This window comes from Chrysochloris asiatica, unplaced genomic scaffold (genome assembly GCF_000296735.1).
Source record: "Chrysochloris asiatica unplaced genomic scaffold, ChrAsi1.0 scaffold00116, whole genome shotgun sequence".
NCBI lineage: Eukaryota > Metazoa > Chordata > Mammalia > Afrosoricida > Chrysochloridae > Chrysochloris > Chrysochloris asiatica.
In genome coordinates, this window is record NW_006408634.1 from 2,237,465 (window position 1) to 2,255,506 (window position 18,042).

The 18,042-nt window shown below is 42.7% G+C and overlaps 1 protein-coding gene across 1 annotated transcript in view; it reads right to left on the minus strand.

The window, feature by feature from the left end:
• The window catches only part of LOC102822346 (leukocyte immunoglobulin-like receptor subfamily A member 6-like), a 22,200-nt gene continuing 4,158 nt past the window's right edge, over positions 1-18,042 (minus strand). Inside the window, exons 5-9 of the mRNA XM_006868305.1 lie at positions 10,200-10,478; positions 7,762-8,061; positions 1,317-1,613; positions 194-244; positions 1-62 (exon numbers count right to left, since the gene is read on the minus strand). Coding sequence (XP_006868367.1) covers positions 1-62; positions 194-244; positions 1,317-1,613; positions 7,762-8,061; positions 10,200-10,478 — 989 coding nt within the window. The remainder of the gene's footprint in view (positions 63-193; positions 245-1,316; positions 1,614-7,761; positions 8,062-10,199; positions 10,479-18,042) is intronic.

The window sequence follows — 18,042 nt, forward strand, 5'->3', positions numbered from 1 at the left end:
TCAGAGATTCAAAGTCCCCTTGAGCTCCATGCTGGCCACAACCTCTTCTACTCTTGTAGAATCTGAAGGCCAGAGAGGAAAGGTGACAAGTCCAAGGTCACAGAGTTGGGAACTAGCCTACGTGAATCTTGAACCTAAGGCTTCTATCTCCCCAAGTACCCACAAGCACAGACAAGAGGTCTCCTTGACTTACCTGGTTGGTGGCTTGACTCTGTGGGTGGTGGGGAAACACCTGGAGAGATTTCTAGACAACAGGACAGGAGAGAGGTGAGGAGAGAAGGCAGTCTGTCTTTTAGTCCAATGAAGCCTGACCATTGTTCCTTTGATGTTGGTTCACAGTCAACACTCACTTTGTCATCTAACTTGAGGTTCCTGGAAGTAGTTGAATCTTCTCCCCAGAGAGACAACTCCCTCCCTTCTCCTTCTCCCCCTGACTCCTAAGTTTATTCTGTATATGTGTGTGGTTCTATGTTACTGCTTTTCTATGACTCTACTATCTCTCTAACTGGGTACCCAGGTGGGCTTTTGTTCTCAACAATCCTACAGCATCTGGAGTTATCTTAAAACAGGGACCTGAGGATCCAGTTTGGACAGAACACACACAGACCACAACAAGAGCTAGTGTTAATCTCCCTCACTTGGGACCAATATATGCCTCAACCATACAGAAGGAAGATGGATCCAAATAAAAACAGTATCTGCAGGTCTCCATGGCTGGAAGTCACAGGGGTTACGGGAATCGACCTGGGACAGGTCAACCTACCCTGCATTTCAAAGCAGATCTACAATTTGTCTTAGGGTTATCTTGGTAGAGAACCAAGTGTGGAGTTAAAATGAGAAATCAAATTTCTAAACCCCCCCAGGTCTCTTTAGGCAGGGTGATAGAGAAAGTTATTGGTGTTTTGTTAAGTGCCATCGAGTCTGTTCCGAGTCATAGAGACCTTATATAGGGTTTCTGAGGACTGGCTGGTGGGTTTAAACTGCCGACCTTGTGGTTCGCAGTCCAGTGTTGATTCTACAGAGCTACACCAGGAGTGGGTTTATGCGTTCTCTCTCCTCATCTCTCTCTCTAGCTCCATCTCTGATTCCTTTGTTTCTACTCCTGTGTCTGTCCTTTATGTTATAACCAACTATCTGCAATTGCATCCCCTCTTCCTATGTCTCTGTAGGTATCTATTTCTCTCCAGTTCTGTCTCTCTCCATAAACACCTTGTTTTCATCTCTTTCACTACCACCTGGGACTTCTAACCCTTATAACATCCAATCTGTGTTCTAAAGATGACAGGAGTGGTGGAGGCAGGTCTGGGAGCTCTCACCTGTGGTCACAAGCTTCAGAGGGTCACTAGCAGCTGACCACATAAGTGGAGAGTTTCTGAAGGAACCGTAACATCTGTAGGTCCCCACATAGGCAGATGTCCTAGAACTTAAGGAGAAGTTAGCCTGTGTGCTTCCACCATGGAGTTTCCCAGCAAGGCGCATGGAGTCTGCAATTCCTTCCTCTTTGCAGAGCATGTAGGTATCAAACTTGAGCTCTGAGAAGCACCGCAGGGTGACGTTCTCTCCCAGTTTCACAAGATCAGGCTGGGCCAAGAGGGAGGGTTTTGTGTGCACACCTAAGAACAAAGAGAAGTGAGTTTGAGAAGTCACCCTCCCTCACCATTCACCATGGGATTTCACAATTAACAAGAAAGGCAACGTAGGAGTGGAACCCATCCATTGGCTCCCTGCATGTTGAAACTCCATGACCCAGAAGAGAAAGCTTTCTGCTGCTTCTCTGTCTCTGTGACCTTCCTTTCTGTCTCTCTTTCCATATGTACAGTTGATCCTTGTTGTTTCAGGATTTTGCATTTGTGAATTCAACTACTCACATATTTGTGTAGCCCTCAATCAATACTTGTTGTGTTTCCATGGTCCTTTTCAGACATACACAGAGGGGCAAAAAAATTGAGTCACTGGGTGCCCACATCTGAACTGATGTTTCATTTCCTCTTTCATCTCTCAGACTATACACAGAACCTTTTTTTTTTTTAAGTTTAATTAGTGCCACATTTTTCACTTTTGGTTGGTGATTTTATTGTTTTAAATGTCTCCCGTGCATAGCAGAGAAATGTTGTCTAGTGTCCCAGTGTACAGGAAGCTGTGATGTGCCTCATGGAAAAAAATCTCTGTGTAAGACCAGCTTCATTCCAGCTTGAGTTATTCTATCACTGACCATGAGTGTTTCTCATCGTGCATGATACTGACCCCACTGTCCTACCTCCTTCTGTCACTGACAAGAGCTTGTGTACAACTCCACTAGGATAACCCACCACAGTGTTCCCACCTAAGGGTCATCTAGTTAGCAACCTGAATTCTACCTCCAACCTCACTGCATTATTTATGTTCTCAATTATTTATAGATTTCAGGGACTCAGACATGGATATTTCTGGCAGCTCATTCTTCAGTATAACATCATATTTACTTCTCTGTGTTAATTCTGTTCACCTAAAATACATAGAAGGAGCTCTGGCAGCGTAGTGGTTACGAGTCGGGCTGCCAACCTCAAGGTCAGCAATTCGAAACTACCAGCTGTTCCATGAGAGAAAGATGAGGCTTTCTGATCCCGTAAAGATTTACAGCCTTGGAAACCCTGTGCAGGGTCGCTATGGGTTGGAACTGACTCCACGGTACTTAACAACAACAACAACAAAACACATAGAGTGGTTTCATTTTTCTTATAGATTTGGTTGAAGCTCCAATGGGAAAAGTCTGGGATTAGTGGGATCAGAATCCTAAGAAGCCACCAAACTGGAGCTCTGGCATGTGACCATGATATGATCTACAGGGTGTTACTGGATGCTGATAATACGAACTTCACCATTCATAGATTCCAGAATGTTCCCCACAGGGCTCAAGAGGAAATGGTTCAGAAACTGTGCATGTGGGAACTCAGAAGCAGGAGGCCAAGGTTCCGTGTGTAAGCAGAGCAAACCCAAGATGAGACTTTGGGAGTCCTTGTCATGACCACCTGGCTAAGAAGGCACAACCTTAGAGAAGAAAATATGGAGTTGCCTCCTTCCTCATTTTGCTCCGAGACACCTCTTTCTTTCTATGTGTCTAAAGATTCTTGCCCAACCCCAACATGCTCAGAACTACTATGAGGATTTCCTAACACCAAATTGGTGCTTGGGGATTTTGAGGAAGTATTGAATAATGACTTTTTCTTAAATGTTGATACAGGGTGAGTAGGAACTGACTCAAGAGCACTTAACAACAACAATTAGGTGTCAATAACAAAAAAGTAGTTCTATGGAGTCCTGGGGTGGTGCTGTGGGTTAATGCGCCAGACTGCAAAGCCATTTGAACTGCAAGGTCAGTGGTTCAAGCTCACCAGCTGCTCCTCGGAAACCCTATACAGGGTCGCTATGGGTCGGAACCGACTCAATGGCACTTAACAACAACAACACAAAGCAACACCATGGACACATGGATTAGAAGAGCAAAATGTATGTGGATGACACGGCATTAGCTAACATAGGAAAGCCATTAAACAACTGAAGTTCCATCAGAATGTTCTGCAAATTCATGGGTCCATTGCATACGGTTCTCCAACCTCTCCTGAGAGGAACGTAGCAGGAACACTCTACAGCTCCTATTGTCATGGAAAAGTTGGAGACGTATGGGTCTGCTTTTCGCAGCACTGGTCTTCCCCTCTTTGTTTTAGAGTCTAGGTTCTGATCTTCAAAGTCTCTCCCAGATGCCCACAGAGATTGGGCAGCCAAGAAGAAGAGTGCCGGACAAGTCTCTAAAGCAAAATGGCATCTGGAGTCCCCAGAGTCCTGACTTGCTTGATTACAGTTCTTTCTATAGTCAACCCATTAGTTGGACCTCCTATAATATCTTTCCCCTGTTATGGGAGAATCCTCAAATTTGGAGTTGAAAGGCCATTGTTCTGGGGGAAAGACTTCCCAACTTTGCCCAGATTATCTTGTGCATAAAGAACCCTGGGACTAACAAAACTGTAATGCCTTAGGCATGTATTTCTAATGTGTGAGTAAAATCCCAGTGATATTCAGGCCAAGGTTATATATTACATATGAACGCTCATCCATTCATTAGAAGTTCTGACTTTGATCTTGTCCACTCTATTGCAATATACCTATACATGTTCAGATGTTATATGATAGGATAGGAAAGACTGGTTAGTTATCAAAGTATTTATCGTATATAATATACCATATAAGACAATACATTGAGAACAAAGATGTATACTGTAAGGTAACAGATAAATGTATATTCACTTTTGATTATTGAATATGACTGATGATAATACTGACAAAAATGTAGAAAATATTGCCCTGTCTTTTAGACTTAAAGCCACCAAGCTGAATGAATTTTTATAGGGTATATACTTGTTCATGACCTCTAGTGTTAAGAAATTCTGTCATGTTTGAAAGCTAGGCCCTAGTGGAGCCTGTATTCCTGTTAATAGCTGAAAGGTCAATGAAGCTGCTCAGCAGTTGGTGTTACTGTCAGGGTGGCCATGGTGGCCATGGACATACCACCTTCTGCAACAGGACTTAGCAGCTGGGTCAACAGGCGCTGTGGGAATTTATCAACTTAGCGGGGCCACTTGCATAAAACTTTGACTGACGAATTGGGACTAGACTGGCTTAGTGGGCTAAAACTGCTTTATTATCTGTGACTCTCTTTCGGATAACAGAGCTGCCTGCTGGCTCCCTGAGACATATGCATAGGATAAACAGAACTGATTTCCCCTTAGGAAGTGATTTTCTGGAAAAAAACTGAAGAGAAAACCGTTCTTTAGCATCCGGTATAACATAATTAGTAGGATGAAGATGTTGTTGTTGTTGTTGTTGTGAAGTGCTGTTGAGTCAATTCTGACCCATAGCGACCCTGTAGAGGGTTTCCAAGGAGCAACTGGTGAGCTTGAACAACCAACCTTGTAGTTCAAACAGCTTTGCAGTCTGGCGCATTAGCCCACAGCACCACACCAGGACTCCAGGATGAAGATATTAAGATATAAATAAGCACATGACTGTTCATGAGCCAGAGAGAGGGGTTCAGCAGGAGGCATGAGGAGTTTATATTGGCCACAGAGGAGTTGGGGATACAAGATTACAACAGTTCTGTAAAATAAAATTCTCAAGCCTAGAATTTGTAATATTCGTTTACAGACACCTCGTAAGGGACAGAGCTCTGTGATTTGGTTGGGTAACAGATAAGCAATATGTTAAAATATAGTAAGAGTGGGGCACATTGTAATTCAAAATAATTTTGCTTTTCACATTCCTGAAGAAATAACCCTGAAAATACTTTTTTTAAAAAAAAGGTCATTTGGTTTTAAGGTTATATGAAACAAAAATTGAATCTTTGTCAATAGTGTAAAAACATTTGCGTTCTATAAAAATAAAATTTGGAAGTTACAAAAAAAACCCAAGAACAACCATGATGCTAGATCCATCTGCATACAAAACCCGGCCTTCCGCCACAAGCTGATGACCGGGTCCAAGCCTAGAATGTGTTTGTTTTGTTGTAAAGTTCCACTGAATCAGTTCTGACTCACAGCAGCCTTGTATAGGGTTCCCAAGGAGGGGCAGGTGAGTTTGAACCACTCTCCTTGTGGTTTAAACTGATCTTTTGGTCTAGCACATCATTCCACAAAGCCTCACCAGGACTCCAGAATGTGTTTGGCTGAAGGTAAACTCAGCTCTCAATTCCCACTCAACCCCCAGGAAACAAAGTTCTTTGCTGTGGAGACATCAAACCTTCAGACCATAATGCTTCCTCCTTATCATTGTTTGCTAGGACTTATCAAGACACGCCACGCTGATGATCAGAGGGGACATGATGCTGCTTCTGTTGCAAAAGAGGGTCCTAGCTCAACAAAATAAACCACCACACAGGATACCATGTGGTTGGACACGTTGATGTCAGTTTTACAAACTGACCGCAACAGCGAAGTTGAACACAGTCTTGTCTAATATTAATATCTCTGGGATTAGACGGCCTGACTAACGAAGGAACCAACTTCTTACGAAATTTTCAGAGGTATCACTTCATCTTATTTACCAAATAAAGCCAGACTTGAAAGAAATGTCCAACTCAATTTCTCATATACAGAATGATCGAGTTCCATACTCAATAGCAAAGTCTTCTGATGTGTTTTGTTGATTTGATTTGAGTTTTTAAAATCTTTACGTGTAATGTACAATGTATTTCATGGAATATTGCCCTTACTACTATAACAACAATTGTTGTGGTTGTTAAGTGCCATTGAGTTGGTTCCGAGCCATAGAGACCCTATGTAGGGTTTCCAAGGAGCAGGCTGGTGAGCTTGAACCGCTGACCTTGTGGTTCAAACCGACTTTGTAGTCCAGCGCATTAACCCACAGCACCACATCAATCATAGTATCCAAATTAAAATGAGTTTCCCAGTCCCAACTGGGATTTCTAGTAGTGGCCAAGTACTAGTTGCAGTTGTTTTTTTGTAGGGAGACCGCGCAGTTCTTCAAAGCCAGACTCCACTTCGTTAGCGAAGAAGAGCACATGTCAATTCAAGTTCTGTAGTTTCATCTGAAATTCATCCCATGACCCCAAATTCAAACTCAAAGTTCTCTCTTTCTCTCACAATAGCAGAACATTTCAACTTTATATAACATAATACTATAGTACATGTTTTTCATAAGGCCAAGTAGAAATTTCTGAAAGAATCTTTTGGAAAACCCCCGGAACTCCATACTTTCCATCTTGAAAATCACAAGACCTACCTACATAATTTGCCCTCAACCTGTCCCCGCTTCCATGCCCAACATTCTGACAGTATAAAATTCTCCAGTATGAAATATACACACACACACACACACACACACACATATATATATATATATACACATATAGATGGCTAGAGAGAGAGAGAGAACTCTGGTAGCGTACTGGTTACAAATTGGGCTGCGAATCTCAAGGTCAGCTGTCCAAAACTGCCAGCTGTTCCATGGGAGAAAGATGAGGCGTTCTGCTCTGGTAAAGATCTGCAGCCTCGGAAACCCTGTACAGGGTCGCTATGAGTCAGAACCAACTCCACAGTACTTAACAAAAACTATGTGTGTGTGTGTGTGTGTACGTGTATATATGTGGAGAGAGAGAGTACTGGTGTGACCCAACAACCGAGCAGCTGCTCCTCAGACACCCTATACAGGGAATCGACTAAGACACTTGGCAACAACAACACACACATATATAGTTTTATTACCTATTTGTAAAACATGTAATTTAAATAAATTGAAATATATCTACCCTACATAAACACACATGGTATAACCACATATGTAGTTTAAATATGATAAACCTTTTGTTCTCAGGTTTATATTGCTCTAATACATCAGCATCAATATTTATATCTCAGATTCTTTTGAATTGAAGTCAAGTATTCCTTTGTGTGAATCTATCAGAATGTAGCCATCTATTCGGTTTCTCATGAGCATTGTGTCTATACATCTCCACGTGTCTCTAGTTCCATTTTATAAACTTCTCCCCACTTCTGCTCCTCTCTTTGTCCTTTGTGTTTCAACAAGTTTTCAGTATTTGTTTCCCCTCTGTCTCTGTCTCTGTTGGTATCTTTATCTCTCACTAGGTCTGTCTCTTTATGAAAACCTTGTTGGCCTCTCCCTCGCCACAATCTGGTACTTCCAGCCCTTACAACACCCAAACTGTGTCTCAAACAAGGAAGAAATGAGGTAGGAAGATCTGGAAACTCTCACCTGTGATCAGGAGCTCCAGGGGGTCACTAGGGGCTGACCACTCAAAGGGGGAGCGTTTGTGAGAACCATAGCATCTGTAGGTTCCCACGCTGGCAGCCGTCATAGCACCCAAGGAAAAGTCAGCCTGGCATTTCCTGCCTTGAATTTGCTTAACAAGGTGAAAGTTTTCCTTCTTTTCCTCCGTCTTTTGTAGCATGTAGGTGTCAAATCTCACCTCGGAGCAGCACCGCAGGCTTACATTCTGCCCCCGTTTCATCAGGGCACCCGGCTGTGCCAAGAGGGAGGGTTTTCTGTACACACCTAAGAATAAAGAGATTGTGAGTTTAAAAAGAGTAACCCTTCTTTGCTCTACTCTGTGAGATCTGAAACCATGACCACCCACCAGTTCCCATCTTTCCTCATCCTCTCTGTGTCTCTGTGTACGTTCCTTTCTGTCTCTCATCCCACACATATGGACGATCCTCATCACTCGAGGATTTTGAACTTGTCAAGTCACCTCTGCACTAAGATTTATATGTAGCTCACAAATCAATATTCTTGGCGCTTTCGTAGTCCTCTGAAGACGTGGAAGAAGAGTTCAGTCACTTGACGTGGACATTTGAGCTGATGTCAAACAAGGCAAGAATCTGTCTACTTTCTGATACATTCTGTTATCACTGTTGTTGTGAACATGCATAAAAACGTATGACTTCAACTATTCCTAAATGCACAATCCGGTGACATTGATTATGTTCTTCAGATTGTATAATCATTCAATCCCTCGTTTTCTAAGTCGTTTCTCCTCCATTATCATTAACTCACTAAGGAGCTCTGGTAGCATAGTGGTTACGAATCTGGCTGCGAATCGAAAGGTCAGCAGTTTGAAACTACCAGCTGCTCCGCGGGAGAAAGATGAGACGTTCTGCTCCTGTAAAGATTTACAGCCTTGGAAACCCTGTTTAGGGTCGCTATGGGTCGGAACGGACTCGATGGCACTTAACAACAACAACAATCATTAACTCACTAGGTGCCAGAGCTCCTTTCTAATCAGTCAAGTAGCTTTTGTTACACTGATATCCTGTAAATAGTTCTTAAAAGAACACAATGCTCTAAGCAAATTTTGAAAAAAAAACGAGTTTAGCTAAACTATTGTTTTGATTTTAAGAAGACTTCAGGGGATGTTTTTGGTTTAAGTTTCAAAAATTGTCTCAGAGCAATAGTTTTAGGGTTGCATGCAGCCCCCATAGCTCCAGAATGTCTAGAGTCCATGAGACTTTAAAATTCTGTGATGCATTTCTCCTCTTTTGATCAAAGATTCACCTACAGAAAAGGAAAAGCTTTGATCAAAACGTTCACAATTGGTAGCCAGGCATCATTCAGTTCTTCTGGCCTCCTCACGAAGGATACTCTTCATTCCATCTCCTCCTCCTTTTCCTGACTGTCCTTCTTCCTCTCTTGGTTCATTTGAACAGAGATCGCTTGTCATGAGACATTGTCTTCTTATTTCAGCTCTCATACTGTATGTTTTTCTGTGGTGATTTTGCTGTTTAAAATGGTGGCTGGTAGCCCACTGTTCATGTGCTGACTAGTGTTCAGTTAGATGCAAGAAGACTGTGATGTGCCTTATGGGAAAAAATTGCAAATGTTAGAGAAGATCATTCAGGCATGAGTTATCATGCTGTTGGCCGTGGGGGCTGAGTCTTCCTCATTGTGCATGATGCAGACACAAACTCTCCTGTTCTCCTCCTTCACTTTGTGGCCTCCGGTCTCAGTAGGACAATCCAGCTCAGTGTCAACTGATTAGCAGCCTAATCTCCAGAATCACCTTCATTTTCATTTTCAAATACTCGGAGGGGCCTCTGGGAAATAGGATACGAGTGTCTTTGAGAGGTCATTCTTTTGCCTGACTGTCTCTTAGTTCCCTAGTACTTAATCCCATTTTACCTAAAATAAGGAGCCCTAGTGTGGTACAGGAGTCCTGGTGTGGTGCTGTGGGTTAATGCGCCAGACTGCAAAGCCATTTGAACTGCAAGGTTGGAGGTTCAAGCTCACCAGCTGCTCCTTGGAAACCCTGTACAGGGTCGCTATGGGTCGGAACCGACTCGACGGCACTTAACAACAGCAACAACAACAAAGTGTGGTACAGTGAGTTGAGTGTTGGGCTGCTAAACCATAAGGTGGTAGATTATAACCCATCAGCCCCTGCATGGGAGAAAGATGAGAATGGAAGCTTCTAGAAAGATGTATTTTGGAAACCCTAAGGAACAGGTCTACTCTGTTGTCCGACAGGATCTGTGAGCTGCTATCCACTCAGTGGCGATGGTTTAGTTGCGGGTTACCTAAAATACCTGCAATGCTTTCTGTGGTTCTGATAGGATTCTGATTGGTACTCTCATTAGATAAGTCTAGAACTAGTGGGGCCAAAATCCTAAAAAATCACCCTGGGCAGGAGCTCTCACCTGTAACCGTGATCTCCAGAGGGTCGCTGAGGGCTGACCACATAGAGGAGTGATAAGAACCACGACATCTGTAGATTCCAGCATGTGCTGGCGTCACGGGGTCCATGAGGAAATTATTCATAAGCCGTGCATTTTTCAACTCAGGGGCAAGAGGCCCATCTTCCTTGTACAGCCAGAACATGGACAACCCAAGGGGAGAGAGACACTGAAGAGTCACACACTGTCCTTGACGAACCACCTGACTTGGTGAGGCAGTCAGGGTGGGCTTTTTGTAGACATCTGGATGAGAAGAAGGCACGGTCTGAGACAGGGAAATACAGGGTTGCCCTTCCCTTCTCTGTGCTCAAAGTCGCCATCTTCTTTTGGACTTTCTAAAGATCCTTTCCCATATCTGGGATATCCAGACTTCCCAACACCAAATAGATATGACATATCTACCTACAGCAAAAAGGCTGCCTGGGGATTTTGAACAAGTACTGAAGAATGAACTATTACTAGATGTTGATAACGTAAAAGCAGTTCTATAAAACAACACAGTGCACACAATGATCAGAAGAGCAAAGTCTAGGTGGCTGAGACAACGTTAACTCACACATGAAACCATTAAACAACTGAGGCTGCATCAGACTAATCTGCAAATGCAGGGGCTAGCTGCATGTGGGTCTCCCAACTTTGGTGACAGCAGAGTCAAGACACTTTGTACCTCCTACTGTCGTGGAAAAGTTGGACACTTAGGGGTCTATTTTTCCTCTATAGTAAATTCTTCCCTTCAGTATAGAGTTTCGGTTCTGCTCCAAGCGCTCTCTGGATGTCCATAGAGATTGGACCAGCCAAGGAGAAGAGGCTGGAGAGGTCACTTGAGCAGAATTGAAGGCTAGACTTCCCAGGGCCCTGACTTTCTTGTTCACGAGCAATCCACTCACAAAGAATTCAGCCAGTCAGCTCATTCTCCTATGCTGCCTGCCCTTTTGTATGGGAATATCTTTTTATAGGAGACAGGTATTAAACTACACGTTAAGGCATGGACTCACCCATTTGTGCCCAGTTCCTCTGATCCGTAAGGAACCCTAGAAAGAAAAATCCGTGAGGCCTGATCCATCTGCATGCAAAACCTGGCCTGCCACCAGAGCTCCATCTGGTCCAAGCCAGGAATATGTTTGGTTGAAGATCAACTCAACTCTCAATGCCTACTCCACCCCCACGAGACAGAATTTTTTGCTTTGGAGACACCAAACCTTCAGGTCAATATTTTCCACCATAATGTTCCCTCCTTGTCATTCTTTTCTAGGACTTACCAAGACACATCATGCTGATGATCAGAAGGGACATGATGCTTTGGCTTCTGTTGCACAGGTGGGCCCCAGCCCAGCAAAACAGACAATCACACAGGATGCCATGAGGTTGGCTAGGGTGATGTAAGTTTTACAAATTGACCACAACAAGAAAATTGAAGAACATAGTCTCGTCTAATATTAAGTGTCTTTGGAGGCTGGGGCCCTGACTAAGGAAGGAATCAACTACCTAACAAATTTCAGGGGTTTCACTTCACATTATTTACCAAATAAGGCCAGACTTGAAAGAAATGTTCAACTCAATCTCTCATACACAGAATGATCGAACTCCATACTCAACATCAAAGTTTTCTGATGTGTTTTGTTGGTTTGATGTGAGCTTTTGAAATCTTTATGTGTAATGTGTAATGTATTTCATAGAATAATGCCCTTTATACTGTAACAACAACGTAGTATCTAAATTAAATGCGTTTCCCAAACTCCTTCATAAGCCTCATTCTGAAGACACTTGGGTCTAGCTCCCCCAGTTAAATGCCTTACTGCTGTTGTTGTTATGTGCCATTGAGTCGGTTCTGACCCATAGCGACCCTGTATAGGGTTTCCAAGGAGCGGCTGGTGAGTTTCAACCACCAACCTTGTGGTTCAAACTAACCTTGCAGTCCAACACATTAGCTCACAACACCACACCAGGACTCCAATTAAGTGCCTGGTGGTGGTGGTGGTGGTGGTGGTGGTGGTTATGTGTCATGGAGTCGATTCCAACTCAACAACCCAGCATAGGGTTTTTGAGGCTGTAAATCTTTACAGGAACAGAAAGCCTCATCTTTCTCCCATGGAACAGCTGGTAGTTTCAAACTGCTGACCTTGGGATTAGCAGCCTGATTAGTCACCACTACACTACCAGAGCTCCTTAATTAAGTGCCTGGAGGTGCCTAATTCTTCAAGCAAGCCTCCTGCCCAGTGTCACTCAGCTTTATTTGCTCTATGGGCCAGGAAGTCCACTGTTGGGTCTTTTCTCTGGCTCATCGTTTATTCTTCCATCTTAGTTCTTTACTTCCAACTTTCACATGTATATGAAGCAATTGAAAAGACCATGTCTTGGGTATTTTAAGCACTTTAGTCCTCAAACTGATATCTTTGCTCATGAACACTTTAAAGAGATCTTTGGCAGCAGATTTGCCTAATGCACTATGTCATTTGATTTCCTGACTGCTGCTTCCATGAGTGTTGATTGTGGATCCATTCAAAATGAAGTCTTTGACAATTTCAGTCTTTTCTCCATTTATCATAATGTTAGCTATTGGTCGGTATGAGAATTTTTGTTTTCTTTACATTGAGGTGCAATCCATACTGATGGCTGTAGTCTTTGATCTTCATCAGTAAGTATATTAATTTCTCTTCATTTCCAGCAAGCAAGGTTGTATCATCTGCATATTGCAGATTGTTAATGACTCTTCCTCCAATCCTGATGCCATATTTTTTATTCATATAGTCCAGTCTCTTGGATTATTTGCTTGGCATACAGTTGAAGGAGTTTGGTGAAACTGTGTAATCCTGATGCACACCTTTCCTGATTTTCAACCATTCTTTATCTCCTTGTTCTGTTAGAACAACTGCTTCTTGGTCTATGTACAGGTTCCTTATGGACACAATTAAGTGTTCTGGAACACCCATTCTTTGCAATATCACCCAAAGTTTGTTATGATCCACACTGTTCAAAGTCTTTGCATAATCAATCAAGCACAGGTATCTTTCTGATATTCTCTAGTTTCAGCCAAAATCCATCTGACATCAGCAATGATATCCCTAGGTCCACATCCTCTTCTGATTCTGGCTTGAATTTCTCACAGTTCCATGTCTATGTACTGTTATAACCATTCTTTACTACCTTCAGGAAATACGTACTCACATGATATTAATGATATTGTTCAATGATTTCTGCAGTCTGTTTGGTCACCTCTCTATGGAACGGACATGAAATGGACCACTTCCAGTTGGCGTAGATGAGTGAGTGTCTCCAGAGTTGCATGAGTTTATTGACAGATTTCAATTGGTATTTTGTCAATTCTTCAAAACTTGTTTCTTGCCAATGCCTGCAGTGCAGCTTGGACGTTTTCCTTCAGTACCATTAGTTTTTGATCACGTGCTACCTTTTGAAATGGTTGAACATTAACCATTTCTTTTTAGAACAGTGACTGTGTGTTCCTTCCATCTTCTTTCGCTGCTTTCTGCCTCATTCAATATTTTGCTTGTAGAATCCTTCAGTATTGCAAATTGAGGCTTGAATTTTTTACTTCATTCTTTCAATTTGAGGAAAGTTGAGAGCATTCTTCCCTTTTGGTTTCCTAACTCCATGTCTTCTACCTTATGTTTGAGTTCTGGAATTTCACATGTAACCCTTTTAACAATCACTCACAACTGAATCACATAATCCATCAGTCTCTTTTTCTACCTTCTCTTACCGAGATCCATCAGGAAAAGAGTTACAAACACCAAAGCTAGAAGAAACATATTAAATAAGATTCACTACACCACTGGACACCCCTTGGTTCTTTAGGCCATTACCCTTTTTATATATGCAGGATTATAGGACTGGGAATGGGATCCATGGTTTGGAGCCCAGGAGAGGAAAGAAATTCTGGAGAAAATGGGAAAGATGTCACGTTTATTAGTAGCATATACTGAAGAAACCTAAAGAAACAGGAGATTGATAGACCAAAAAGGAGGTCTATCACTTTGGCTCCCCAATTACTTCTGAGAACGGAGTCCAAGAGCTCTGACAAGAATCCAGCACGTTTTCAGGAAAAGTTTCTCTACTAGCACCACAAAGTGTACAGACCATAGCAGGCTCTTGACTCCTTTGGGCTCCAACTGTGAGCATCAGAGTCTTTGGGGATGTCCTGTCAGAGGTCCAGAAGTTTAATCTATCTGGTGGGCACCATCTTGTCTCCATCATAGGTCTAGGGTCTAATCTCTCTGATGGATGAGATTGTCTCCATCCCGTGGAACCACATTGGGATCTGCACTGGTTGTGTATAGCTTCTGCCAGAACCACCACCAGGATCAGCAAAATGACACCAGCCAGGCCCAGGCGCACGTAATTACCCACCGTGTAATTTGGGGAGCTGGAGGCTGTAAAGAGAAAAATGAGGTCACTGAAATGTGGATAAGACCATCCCAACACAGGACTCTTGATCTTGGAGCTCCTTCCCCCCGTTCCTGGTCAGTCCCTGACCTCACCCAGCACCTGTCTCTGGGCAGAGTTCCAGTGGCTTCCCTGTCCAGGAGCCAGCTTCTATGAAAAACGGACTGATGTCATTTGGGGAGCCTAGGAGTCAGAAAGAGCAGGTAAAATGCTGGGACAGTCTTTTCTATCCCTGCTCAGGGTGACCTCAGCTTCATGAGCTGTCCTCGTAATGTTTCCTTCACCAATTGCCTTGTACCTGTCTCTTCTGGCTCTCTTCATTCCTGTGACTGAACTCCTTAAACTCCCAGTTTTCCTCCTCACATATCACAACCAATTAAAAAGAGATCCTCAGAGACTGAGAAAAGCTGAAAATTTCAGAACTATTTTGATAAACTACGCTCATTGATCCAGGGTAAGTCACACCATCGTCTGGTTAAATCCACCAGGAGTAATTGGGAAGACTATAGATTGTGGGGAATTAGTAATATCTAAAGAGATTTCAGTGCTGGTGAAAGTCTTCCCTTGTCTCTCAGTCAATGCAAGGGGCAGAGACCCTGACTCCTGATTTGTATTAAGTGTCAGCTGCTTGGTGTGGTCTTCCCAATAGTTACGGCTCCACAGTTGTTCATTGCCAGTCTTTCCTTGATATTAAAACGGGGGGACCAGGTCCAGATTTGAAAAAGGTTTTCTCACAACTGCGACTTCTCATGGAATGGCTTAACGCAAGAACCTGTGACTTTAGGATTGATTCCAACTGATAACGACCCAGATAATTTGGGCATAACATTCTGTATTTGTATTCACCAAGTCATTCAAAGGAGCTCTGGTAGCATAGTGGTTACGAATCAGGCTGCGAATCTTAAGGTCAGCAGTTCAAAACTACCAGCTGTTCCGGGGGAGAAAGATGAGGCTTTCTGCTCCCGTAAACATTTATAGCCTCAGAAATCCTGTACAGGGTCGCTATGGGTCAGAACCGACTCCACGGCACTTAACAACAACAACAACAAGTCATTCAAGGACAATACATTAAAATGACTATTATTATTCAAATGTATGCAGAAAGCCAATGATAAAGAAACTGAAGAATTCTACCAACTTCTTCAATCTGAAACTGATCAAACCTGCACTCAATATGCACCAGAAATTACTGGCGACTGGCATGAGAAAGTCGAAAACAATGAGAAAAGATTGCTAGTTAGAAAGTATAGCCTTGGTGATCGGTGTGACACTGAATACTGTCTGATAGAATTTTGCGAGACTAAGGACTTCTTCATTCCACATACCCTCTTCAACATCAACAGTGACGATACACGTGGACTTCACTCGGTGGAATACACAGGCATCAAACTTACTACATATGTGGAAAGAGACAGTGTAGAAACTCAATATGCTCAAAACTATCAGCCCAAACAAGGCCAGTGGTTAACTGTGAAACAGACCACCAATTGCTCATATGCAAGTTCAGATTGAAGCTGAAGAACATTAAAACAAGTCCACAAGAGCCAAAATACAACCTTGAGTATATCCCTCTTGAGTTTAGAGACCAATCTCAAAAACGGTTTTAAGACACTGGGCATTCATGACTGAAGATAAGACAAGTTGTAGAATGACCTTAAGAACACCATACATGAAGAAAGCAAAGGGTTATTAAAAACACAGCAAATAAAATACCGAAAGGGATGTCAAAAGAGACTGAAACTTGTTCTGGAACATAGAGTAGCTACAGAGAATGGAAGAAGTGATGAAAAAAGAGAGTTGAAGAGAAAATTTCAAAGGGTGACTTGAGAAGACAAAGTAAAGTACCATAATGAAATTTGCCAAGACCTGGTGTTAGAAAACCAAAAGGGAATAACACGGTCAACACTTCTCAAGAAAAGAAAAAATTCAATCCGTGATTTGCAGTGTTGAAGGACTCTATAGGGAAAATTGTGGTGCTGTGGGTTAATGTGCCAGATGGCAAAGCCATTTGAACTGCAAAGTCGGCAGTTCAATCTCACCAGTTGCTCCCTGGAAACCCTATACAGGGTCTCTATGAGTCGTAACCGACTCGACGGCACTTAACAACAACAACATAGGCAAAATATGAAACAGTACAGGAAGCATCAAAAGAAGATGGAAGAAATGCACAGAGTAACACTACCAAAAAGAATTTGTTGACATTCAACCATTTCAAAAGGTAGCATATTATGAAGAACCAATGGGACTGAAGGAAGAGGTCTAAGCTGCACTGAAGCCATCAGTGAAAATCAAGGTTCCAGAAATTGATGGAATACACTGGAAGTCCATGCCAAAAAATCTGGAAAACAGCTACCTGGCCAACAGACTGGAAGAGATTCATTTTTGTACCCATTATAAAGAAAAGTGACCCCGCAGAATGCAGACATTATCTAACAATATCACCAACAATAAGGAGCTCTGGTAGCGTAGTGGTTACGAATTGGGCTGCTAACCTCAAAGTCAGCAGTTTGAAACTACCAGCTGTTCCGTGGGAGAAAGACGAGGTTTTCCGCTCCCATAAAGATTTACATAAAGGAAACCAGTGTAAATTGCTGTAGTTTGATGAGACCTATACTCATGGATGTAGTAGCTCAAAATGTCAACTGAGAGGAAAGAAGTCTTCACATCAAGTATCAATCCTATTCCTTCTGTACACAGGGTAGGTAGGGCTGGGCAACTTAGGCATTGGCTACCTAAAATGAGGAGACGATAAAGGCACGAAGTGACTGGCTTACAAGTTTTCAAGAGGGAGTTTAGTGTCAGAGTGTGCGGGGGAAGGTAGAGTCAGTCCTCACTGAATGGTTTTCATCTTGTCCAGACAAGTCTGATGAAAGGAAATGGGGATAAGATTCTTATGATTCAATAGTGAGTAATTGTTATCATGATTCGTTGCGACTGTCACAACTGTAAAAGTAGATGCTTTTTAACCAAAATGGGGGAGCAGTTAACCTTACAGTCCAGAAACAGAGGACCCTAGAGAGAAGACCCTAGGGAGAGGACCATCAAGGGAGAAGAACACAAGCGGAATGTGGGACCCTATCCAGAGAAGCAGCAACATCAGAGATGGAGGCAGAAGTGAGGACATGGAGAGAGGGAGCAGCTGAGGACTCTAGACTCACGGAAAGAGAAAGGCTGTGTGCTGGCGGCCAGGAGGTAGGCTTGCAGAATGTGCCCTTTGGTTGTTTATATTACACATTCATGAGTGTTTTCGTGTATACCACCCCAGCCCCTCATCCCAAAATAACCCAGAGGGAATGGAAGCAAATACTGTTGAATGATGATGCATGGAGGAGACCAATCATTGCAATGAAACAATGTTCTCCCATGTAAACTATCACTCAGTTCACAATTTGAAAAAAAAAAAAAA